Source organism: Monoraphidium neglectum, assembly GCF_000611645.1.
Source record: "Monoraphidium neglectum strain SAG 48.87 unplaced genomic scaffold scaffold02023, whole genome shotgun sequence".
Classification (NCBI taxonomy): domain Eukaryota; kingdom Viridiplantae; phylum Chlorophyta; class Chlorophyceae; order Sphaeropleales; family Selenastraceae; genus Monoraphidium; species Monoraphidium neglectum.
In genome coordinates, this window is record NW_014011605.1 from 1 (window position 1) to 10,820 (window position 10,820).

At 65.5% G+C, this 10,820-nt stretch overlaps 2 protein-coding genes across 2 annotated transcripts; one reads left to right on the forward strand and one right to left on the reverse strand.

Moving 5' to 3' along the window:
- Positions 1-4,237: 4,237 nt before the first annotated feature.
- MNEG_9681 (sulfoquinovosyltransferase) lies at positions 4,238-8,393 on the reverse strand (the record flags this gene model as incomplete). The annotated part of the gene is made up of 9 exons (XM_014041846.1): positions 4,238-4,382; positions 4,763-4,917; positions 5,121-5,261; positions 5,590-5,835; positions 6,128-6,250; positions 6,639-6,717; positions 7,006-7,231; positions 7,473-7,549; positions 7,936-8,393. 9 exons carry the CDS (start codon positions 8,391-8,393, stop codon positions 4,238-4,240), a joined length of 1,650 nt encoding a protein of 549 aa, XP_013897300.1.
- A 1,636-nt stretch (positions 8,394-10,029) lies between these two features.
- MNEG_9682 (hypothetical protein) lies at positions 10,030-10,470 on the forward strand (the record flags this gene model as incomplete). The annotated part of the gene is made up of 1 exon (XM_014041847.1): positions 10,030-10,470. The coding sequence occupies one exon, from the start codon at positions 10,030-10,032 to the stop codon at positions 10,468-10,470; it is 441 nt and encodes a 146-aa protein (XP_013897301.1).
- Between the last annotated feature and the right edge of the window lie 350 nt (positions 10,471-10,820).

The window sequence follows — 10,820 nt, forward strand, 5'->3', positions numbered from 1 at the left end:
GGGGAGGAGCAGGAGGTTTACAGCCGGTCGCTGGCTTACATGCCCAAGTCGCCCGCGCTGCCCGCGCCGTTCCGCTGAGGCGCGGCTTCGCGGCCGGGGCGCGTGGGCGGCGGCGGCTCCAGGGCAACGGCGGCGGCGGCGTCGGGCCGCGGGCGAGGCGCCGCCCGCGGGCGGGACGTCTGCGTGCGCCGGCGCCGTGCGGGCGCCGCCAGGCGGGGCGCCCGAACTACGAAATGCTGGAATCTCTGAGGAAAGTGCGTCAGTGGGAGCAGCCTGGTATCTGATATTCCGATCCCAGTGCCGTTTGTGCGATCTCTGTTCCAAAAATCTTTACGGGTCTATTCCAAGTAGTCCAATGATGAAGATGCGGGGAACTGGCCCAACTGCGTCACCTGTGTTTTTTGAACCCTCTTTCTGCCTGTTTCCTCTGCCGAACGCGCGCCGCCGCGGGGCGCGCACGCGGCGCGCCCGCGGCGCAGGCGGCTGCGCCTGCTTTGCACTGCATACGCGACACACTGCTTGTATGCCTGCCTTGCCTGCCCTATTTGCCTAGACAGGGGAGCAGCAAGCCCCTGCACCTTGCACCGCAACGTTTGGCAGCTGCATTGACCGCTCCCCACCGGGCGTCCTGCCCCCCACCCGGCTGCCGTCCCCCGTCCCGCCGACGCGCGCGCTCGCCGGCGCCCGCCCCCGGGGGGGGGGGGTGGTGGCTTGCGTGCTGACGCGGCGTCACGGGCGCTCTCTGTGCGGAAAGCAGCGCGCGCGCGCGCTGCTTGCCGCCAAGCGCAAGCCGCCGCGCCAACGCCTGCGTGGCCGGCAAAGCCCCTCGCTCTCTAGTGCGCTCACGAATTTGCCCAGGGCGGGGCCCGCCCCGGGGGGCGGCGGGGCGCATGCTTTTGAGGCACGCGATACCGGCCATGGCCATGACTGCGGGATGGCAGGAGCAGCAGCAAACGGCGACGATGGACGCCAGCACGGCCCCCAAGCTGCTGCAAGGCGCTCGCATGTGGTGCATTGATCGAGGTCGTATTGCGGAGCGCCCTACACACACTCTCACCTGCACAATATCGCGACCTGCAGCAGCCGGCCAGGGCAGCAGGTCAAGGGGCACTTCCTGCCCCCTTGGTCAAGCAACCCTCTTGCCCGCCGCCCCGCCGCCCCCGGTGGTCGTGGCGGGCGGGGCGCTTTCGCCGCAGTAGCAAGTAAGGGTATGCCTGCATGAGTGTTCAGCAATCGATCGTTCGCCGACCCACCCAACTGCATTTTGCCCTGCTTGATTAGACCCAAACGCGGACGTTTTTGCTGTCTCCTGCCACGCCCCCACGAGCCGTTCCGGCGCGCGAACAGCTGCAAGCAGCCCGCGTCGCAGGCGCCTGTAATGCTGCATCACGGACGGTCCGCCCCCTCCGCTGACTAGCCCCGAACACGCGACGGGGAGCGCACGACTCGAGCAATCGTGCGACTCCTGCACTTTTGAATGCTGGGCATAGCTGGGGCAACGTCCTCACGTGGCAGCAGAATCACAATCAAACGGCATTTATCATAATCTGACAGCAGAGTTACAGTACAACGAAAGGAACAGCGTTCCAATCTGGCCAGACCATGGTATGCGTCTCATACAATCACGGCTCTTCAACCACCCACTGACTGCGGCATGCAAACGGGTGACGCACAGCGCACATGGAGCTCATGCGCCGCTTGCCTGCTGCGCATGCAAGAGGTCCGCGTTGCGTGTGGGACCGCCAACATGCGCGCGCTTGGGGCAGGAGCTAGCTTGGTGTGTGCTGGGCCAATCAACGGCGGCGCCGGCGTGGCGTTGCGGGAGTCACAGGATGAGTGTTTAGTCATATAAAAGTGCGCAGCAAGGACATCATGCGAGTGCGTATGTTGGCCTTGGTGAGGGGTCTTTCTCATGAAAAGACTGCTGGCGCCACCCGCTATCCTGTTCAATGATGACTGACGCACGGATGCGCTCGCCACTGACCGGAAAGCACATGTCGAACAGTGGGCCTATCACAACCGTTGCCCGCCGCGCGCCCGCCAGAATGTCGCGGGCGCGAGCAGCAAGGCGGCAGTGAGAGATGGCCGAGTGCCAGCCGCCATGACTGCCAGGGCTGCGGCCGCCGCGCAGCCTGCGTTGACCAACGTTGCGCCCCAGCCCTGCGAGTTGCTATTGTGCCTGTTATAGCAACGCTGCTGCTGACCATGATGATGGGGCTCCACGCGTTGTTGTCGTTGCTGCTGCTGCTGCTGCTGCTGCTGCTGCTGCTGCTGCTGCTGCTGCTGTGGCTGCTCAGCTGCCGTCGACGGCCCCTCTGGCAATCCGCTCGCGCGGCAGAGCTGCGATCTTGGGTGCACGGGCGGCAAATGCAGCCACGGTGGCTGCGATGGGGACGCTGTCAGCCTCGACCGCTCTTCAACCCGTACAGGCTGCTGAGAGCATCCACCATGACCATCTGACGTTCCAGCCGCGGGCTCAAGACTGCAGGGGGCGGCGCGAGCGCCCGCGCCAGGACCAACATCAGCCACCGATGACTCCACGCGATTCCGCACGCCGCTGCAGCTGGCGGGGCTGGACTGCACAGGTGTGTTGGGGCGGGATCGTCAAGTGGCTTCGCAGGACAGGTGCTGCACCTGATGGGTAGGCAAGGATGCAAGCATGGGCTGACCGTTCCATTTTGGGCTATGTGGACGCATGCCAGGCATCTGTTTCGGCAGCGCCCGGTGCTGCACTGAAGGTCTTCATGCATCACTTCGCTTGTTTGTGCTCGTTTGCGCACCAATGATAATGAAAATTCACGATTATCTGTCTCGGCCGTTGGGCTAAACGCGCTCGCGTGATGCACAAGCCCGACCAGAACGACGAACAAACTGCATCGAAGCCACTGGCGCGTTCCAGCGCAAGATTTCATTTGTCAACAGTTTGCTTGGATGAAATTTCCTTCACGGGCGCGCAGTCACCCGAGCGCGCATGCGCAAGAGCGCGAGACCTGCCTTGAAGAGTATGATACAAAGCGAGCTGAACTGTGGTACGCTTCTTGTTTCAAAGTTCGCCGTGTAGCATCTCGACCACCTCACCCAACCGCTGCTGGCCCACCTGGGACGCCATGACGCCTGTCTCCTGGTGACGCCACTACTGTCCGCTGCGCCCGCTGCGGCGCCGCGGCGCGGTCCCCGAGGTGACCAACACACAGGCCCTCGCCTTTGCGTCAACCATGGCCTCGCGCGCCTGCCGACCACCACTCACCTTCGACTCCCTGCTGATGTAGCGCCAGCTGTTACTCGCTGCATTAGACGGTCCTGCTGACCCGCCGTTGCCAAATACATCAGCCTCTGCCCGAGCCTCGCGCTCTCGAGCGCCGGTCACTGAATCTCAGTCGGCAAGAGATTGTCTGCTGAGCCTCGCCTTCCAGCCCACCACTGCCATGGCCCCGGCTGTCGGCATTGACAGCTACACAAAAGCGACTCACCTCCACTCTGCCAGCGCTCAACCATGTGCCAGTGTGACGCTTCATAACACACTCCTTGTGACCCCTCACCAGCCGGCGCCCGCTGCCCGAGCGTGCGGCTGTTGTGACACGGCATGTTACAAGCACTCAAGACGCTGTGCAGCCTGGCATCAACTCGCATGCCGCCGCGGCGCAACCTGCCCCCGTCTGCAATATCAACGAGAAGAGGCAGCCGGCAGCCATACGCTTTTGTGGGACAACACACGCACACCGCAATTCACAAGAGCGTGTCTCGGAAACGTGGCGCAGGCGCTTGGGGTGGAAGAATGTGCAAAATGGCGGCGCGCTGACGCGAACCGCGCCTCGACCAACTGGAATTGCCAGGGATTGTCACAGCCCGGTTTATGGTGTGAGGTTGCTCGACGCATGCGGGCGGAGGCGCGTGGGGACGCAATCCCCCTTGCTCAGCAGTGAATGGCCCATTGTACGAATCGTGTTTGGATGCGCGGATGCAGTTGCAGCTTGCTTCCTTGGCCGGTCAGGCTCGCTAGTCTGACCAGCCTGCCAACCACCCACAGCTTGCGGCCGTGTCCTGCGGCCCGCCTCCCTTGTTCCGCCCAGAAAAACGGCGCTCTACGCGCCCCCAGTGCGTGGCACGCGAATATGGATGCTCAGCACCTCGCCGCTCCACTTGAATCCTCGTCCCTTGAAAAGCGCCCTAATCGAGCAACCCTGAGTATACAATGCGTGACCGGCCGCGTACCCCACCCGCGCGCGGCGGCCGCCGGTCAGGCCGCCGCGAGCAGCGGTTGGATGGGCGCGCGCCGCGCGGCGGCGAGGGCCGCCGGGTAGTGGTCCCGCAGGATCTCCATGGTGGCGCGGCGCCAGGACCAACGCGCCATCTCCGCGCGCGCCTCGCGCGCCATGCGGCGCCTGTGGCGGTGGGGGGCGCGGTTGAGAGCGGTGTGTGTGTGTGTGTGTGTGTGTGTGTGTGTGTGTGTGTGTGTGCACACACATGTGTGGCAGCATACAACAAGCTGAGCGTTCCAAGGGGAAGGCATGTCAGCCCAGGAAAACAAGGATGGAGGCCGCGCACCAGCATATCAGACTGACTTTTCAGGTGTCACTGCCCCACACGACCGCAGCACACAACACCAGGCACAGCAACCGTGCCCGTCGCGGGCGCTAGGTCAGCCGCCATTCCGTCGGCAGGAGCCGCACCTGGCCCCACCGCGCCCTCACATGACCGAAATGTCAGAAACCACATTCGGATTCGATTCCCACCCATAGCAGTTCTTCTCACGATCCCTCACCTGGCGTCGGGGTTCTCCATGAGCTTCTTGATGGCGCGCGCTGCCGCGTCCGCGTTGCCGGGAGGGAACAGCAGCCCCGCCTCGCCCGGGCGCCCGATGACGCTCGGCACGCCGCCCGCGGCGGCGGCCACGACGGGCAGGCCGGAGGCCATCGCCTTGGGTGGCGCAGGTGGGCGGGCAGACGGGTGTTAGATCAAAGCCAAGCCCGGCCTTTCTCAAGGAATGCGCTTTCTGATTTGACTGAATTTATATAGGCAAGTGATGCAACCACTTGTTGACACACCCCCTCAGCCACCAGAATCCTGTACACTAACTGGGCACGAGGCTGCAGCGGCAGCCCCATCCCCGGCCCTTTCACCTCTCCGACAACGTTGCCCAGAGTCTCAGTCTCCGAGGGCATCACAAACATGTCAGCGCTCGCGTAGGCCACCGCCAGCTCGCGCCCCCTCAGCTCCCCCAGGAACGTGGTGGGGGTGCCCGCAAAGTGGGCCTTCATTTTCTGCGCGTGGGATGAGTGTGTGTGTGTGGGGGGGGGGATGGATGGGCGGTGGGGGTGAGCGGGGCCGAGCAGCGCGCGGGGCATCGAGGAGAGTGCCGCGCGGTGGCGCAGGGAGCCAGTTTGACTGCCAATCGGAGCAGGAAGGACTGTGATGGACTGTACTGGTCTGTGCTGGCGGGCCGGCATACGCAGGGGCTCTTTCTGTGCTCACAAAGAGCGTCATCCCTCCCTCCACAGACGCACACGTACGTGCGCATACACACACACACACACACACACAAACACGAGCAAACTCATCCACCGCCACAGCCAGCTCAGCGCCACCCACCGCCATCGCAGGCCCGTCGCCGACGACCGCCAGCCGCGCGCCAGGCACCTTAGCCAGCACCCCCTTGAGCAGCTCAAGGTTCTTCTCGGAGCTCACGCGGCCGACATACAGCAGCAGCGGCGCGCTGCTGTCGCCGCCGCTCACGCTGCCGTTGCCGCCCTTGGCACCACCCTCCAGGCGGATTCGCATCTCGGGGGACGCGTGGCTGGGGTTGAAGCGGACGCAGTCGACGGCCTTGGGCCAGACCTGGGGGGCAGGTGGAGGGCGCGGCGGCGACCAAAGGTGTTGGCGGTTGTGCGGAGAGGGCGGGGCACGCTCATGTTGGACCATCTAGGTACGGCGCTGATGGAAACAAACACTGCTGCATCTGCATGCTCACGCTGACGGCGTTGCGTCACGGCACGTATAAACCGTAACAAACGCCAGACACAGACGCAGTGCTTTTGCTGCCGTGCGCTCGTGCCATACGTGTGTGCTCCTGATCATGCGTACATGCATGGAACATGCTCACACGATCACCAATCCCAAACCCACACACCTTGACAGTCTTGGGGTTGCAGGCGCCCGCGGCAATGAGGTCATCGGCGGACTTGGGTGACACGGCTATGGTCAGGTGGGCCGCGCGGTGGATGGTGCGGATGAAGGCCCACATGCTCCCCTCCTGCGCGACGAGACAGGGGCCCAAGGAAGGTGCGATACCATCAGCTTGTGTGCCTGCTGGCGTCGGAGCGGCCCGCAGGCCCTTGCAGCGATCGCGCGTTCCACAGGAGGGTGACCGGACCAGGTAATCAGCGCCGGTTGCTGGCGAACATGAAGCTGATTGCTGCAGACCCGCGGGCCTGCCGCATGAATGCGTAGCTGCTGAGGCGGGAACGGCGGCCGTTGAGCACCCGCAAGCGTACAAGGGAAGCTGCCAACCCCAGGCATTCCTTTTCGCTGTATTTGTGCAGGCCGCGTACACGCGCCCAATTTGCGGATGTGCTGACACTGTCAGGTCTGGCAGGGAGAGAAGATGGCCCGGTGAGGCCCAAAAACGTTCGATGACTCACCAGCCACCCCAGGCCCAGCTTCGGAAGGTATGTGGGCACGTGGGTGTGGAAGCTAGCGACCAGCGGCACACTCAGCATCCTGGGGGATAAGATGGGATATGATGCGCCGAGCGCGATAGCAGAAGTGGTTGGCAATTCGTTCGGTCGCATGAAGAGGCGCCTCGTGGAGCAAAGCCCGATCTTGTGAGCCTTGCAGGCCCGGGCAGCCGGGCAGGGACCAGCTGTTGGATGTGCTGTCGACGTGACTGCGCCTGGCTGGCATCCCCGCCCTGGCTGGGACACCAAAGCCAGCGCCTCAGGAGCCGCGGCACAGACTGCGCGTGGCAGCGGCGCCCCTGCCCCCAAGCCTGCGGTGCAGGGCCCTCACTTGGAGTACAGCCAGGCGGCTACGGGCAGCGCCCCCGGTGACGTCACGTGAATCAGGTCTGGCCGCCAGGATCGAACCTCCCTCCAGATCCGCGGCGACAGCCCGAGCGACAGCGGGACGGTGCCGTAGCCGGGGCAGGGGAAGCTGCCCGCCTCGACGACGCGCGCGCCGGCGAACTCGGCGGGCTGCTCCTTGCCCCCGGGCAGCAGGCCGGCGGCGCCGCGGCCTGGGGACCGGGCCGGGATCGGGCAAAAAGGGTCGGGCACATGATATGTGAGCAAGGGCTCACGACGCCTGTGCAACCCTGCGACACCCTGCCTCACGGTGTCAGTGGGCCAACAGATCAGAAAGCGCCACACCAGCCACGTCACTGCCTGAAAGCGCTTGAACCCAGCCCAAGTGAGTCGCCTCGCAGGCTCGAACCCCCCTTGGCTGCTAAGAAGCCGCCCCCAAACTGCAAAGCTGACCTGGCGTGATGACGAGGACGTCGCAGCCGGCCTCCACCATTTCCTTGATGGTGGCCAGGAACCGCGTCTGGTAGCCGCTGGATTGCGCAACAAGGGAGGGTTTGGAGGCAGGCAGGGGAAGGGGTTCAGGCGACCAAGCAGTGGCAAGGGGCGGGCCGATGAGGGGGTGTCGTGTGGCGACAGCAGACGGCAGAGGTGGGCTGGCGAGGGGGCTTGGGGCTTTGCTTGCTCCGCGAACGACAGCGGCGTCTGGCGAAGAATTTGTGCGTTCAGGGAGGTCAGTCGCAGCCCGTCGCCAATCTGTAGGTGTGTCTGCAACAAGCCGTACTGAGCGTGCACCGATAGAATGGACACATGTGGGCCCGCTTATCCGAGCTGTTAGGGGGAACGCAGAGCTGTGCATGAGCGGCAGAGCCGAGCGCATGGCGATGCAGTCGTTGATGGGCGCCTCAGCCTTGCACACCTGGTGTATGTGAATGGGCTCGGCTCGACGAACAGCACGATCCGCTTGGGCGACCCCTCCCCCTCGCCCTGCGTCTCAGGCTCCGCCGAGGCGCTGCCGCTGCTGTTGCCGCTGCTGGCGGTGGCGCCGCCTCCCGCGACGCCCTCGATGCTGCTGCTGCTGCTGCTGGCCGGCCCCGGGACGGCGGTGGCGGCGCTCGGGCCCGGCACCGACGCGTGGGCGGCCTGTGCGACGCTGCCAAACAGGGCGGTTGTCGCCAGTATCACGGCCAGGCCCCAGCCGCCGTTCAGCTTGGGGCCATCGCCGCTGCCGCCGCTGCCGCCGCTGCCGCCGCCGCCGCCCCCTCCGTTACCTCCCCCGCCGAAACCGCCCGCGCCGCCACAGCCGAACCCGCCGTCGCCGCTGTGGGCGTCGGCGCGTGCGGCTGCGGCGACGATGTGACAGATGGCTTGCTGCATGTTTTGGCAGGGCACGTTCGTCGCCGGGGCGACGCGCCTGGGATAGGTGGTGGTTGGGGGAGGCGGACGGGCGCCTGGTCAGCCCGCAGGCGCATCCCTTCGGCTCATGATGTCATTGCATCACGCCACTCGGGAACGCGGCCGGACCCCCCAAGTCGCCCGCCTTGCTGCCCGCCCGCAGCGGTCACGATCTCGCAAACGTTCATACAGGATTCGGTACATATTTAATTGCCTATGACGACCCGCCACACCTGCGCCGAGGGTGCACGGCCGCAGTGGCGCTCCCGGCGCGGTGCCGGCATTGTTGCTTCGGCCGCCCGCTGGGGGCATGCATGGTGTGCGTGCCGTGTGCAAACATCCTGTAATGCGTCGCTTGAGAAATTGTGTTGTGTCCAGGGCGTGATTCGGACCTCGTTTTTGCCCGCGCGCGGGTCCCCAGGGATCAATTTCAATGCGCACGGATATTCGCGCCCGGCTTTGCTCCCCGCGTCACTCGCACCAGGCACGGGGTGATACCCAATTTGCTGTATTGGCGCGTCCTGGGTGCCGCCGCAACGGCACCGTTTTCATGTCAAGAGGGGCGCAGCGCACAGCGACGCAAGGCAAAGCGTGCGCAGCGTGGGGAGGCATCTCACTCCCACCCCACCGCAGTGATGCTGTCTGCTTTGAACGCAACACCCATAGAGTGCATTTTTGTAGGCATGTAGGCATGCCCGGTGCAACATCACTGTTGCACGTGGTCAGCACTGTTGTTCAGATTGGCGCCGAAGCGAGCCGTAAATGCAGTTGGGGTGACAACTTGCTGCAGGGTACCAGCTGCTGCTGCTCTACAATGTGAATTCAATTCACCAGCACGGCACGACGTGATCCAAGCACCGACTTGGCCCTGACTTGTACTGTGGCCTGTGCCGAACAGAACGGCGTGTGTTCGGTTGGTGCGATGTGCAGGGTCTGCTCAGTGACGATGCGCAGTCAAGATTGTGAGCCGAAGTGGGCTGAGCCATCACAACCAACGTTTGTAGCGATTCATATCATGCCGTACGTATCCTCCAGTCCTGCGATCGTCGGCCTTGCCGACCTTGTTGGTGGTGTCACGTCGGGGATCCAGAGCCTTCTTGTTCCGGGCAGTTCGGACATCTCCGCGGCGCGCGACAAGCCAGATAAGCAACCGCGTGATATATGGAGCTCAGCCTTGGGCCAGGACCTGGTGGTGAGCACCGCCTCCTGCTGCGCGCTGCGGCGGGATCGGTGCACAACCGGCACGCTCGCGCACCCCGCCAGCCTGAAACGACCCATACATATGAGCCTGTGCTTGGCTTGTGCGCGCCTGGCGGTGGCCCCCCCACCTTGAACCACAAACACCCGCCCCCCACCAGCCCGCCCTTGCAATTTCTGACCACTGTAGGTCGGCAGCATCGCTGGCACCCGCGAACCCCCCGACACCAAAGCCTCCGTCCCCGCCAGCAGCCCACCAGGCGCGGCCGACCTCGTGCCACTGCTCCTGCGCCGCGTGGCCGCGCTCGAGGCCGAGCGGGCCGCGCTGCAGGCGAGGGTGCACGCGCTTGAATCCGACAACCGGCTGCTCAGAGAGGCCGCAGCCGCCGCCGCCGCCGCCGCGCCGCTCGGCGATGCCCAGATGCGCGCCGCGAAGGGCGTGGCAGATACGGCGGGTGCCCAAGACGCGCAGGCGCTCGCAAGCTGTGACGGCCAGCGTGACCACCCCAGCGGCGGCGCCGCCAGTGAGGAGTGTGCAGACGCGCCGCCCCTGGACCTGCAGCCGGCGACCCCCGTGCTCTCGCGCCGCGGCGGCGCCTGGCCCGCCGACCCCTCGGCTCCCAGCGACGCCGCCGGCGCCGGCGAGGGCGGCGGCGGCGGCGCCTGCGCTGCGGCTCTGGCGCCCATTCAAGACCTGCAGCCGCTCGAGATCTCCACGATTGCTGCAGACACGTGCGCTTCCGAGCCCGCCGCATCGCTGGTCCCCTCAAGCCCGCAGGAGGCGATCAGCCCTTGGGCTGCTGTGGCTTCTTCATGCGAGGTGGGCCGCTGCGCCGGGTCATGGGACGGGGAAGCGGGGTAGCTTTTCAGCTTTGTGGGTCTAGAATAAGAAACGGCGTCGCCCACCCCTGCACTGGGGCGGCATCGACGCACAGTTTTTGACAGCCCCCTGCACGCGCACGTCATCACTCTACGCAGGAGCCCTTTCTGAACTGCCGCGCCGCAAGCACTTGCAGCAGCGGCGGCACCAGCGGCAGCAGTAGTAGACTTGGCAGCTTCGCGGCAGCCGCCGCCGCTGCCGTGCCGGCCGGCTGGAGTCCGGGCGGCGCTCTGCACGCCCGCGCACACCTCCGCGGCCGCGGCCGCCGCGCAGCGCTCTCCGACCCGCCCTCCGTCGCCGCTGCCCGCCGCGCCGCCCGCGCCGCGCCCTCG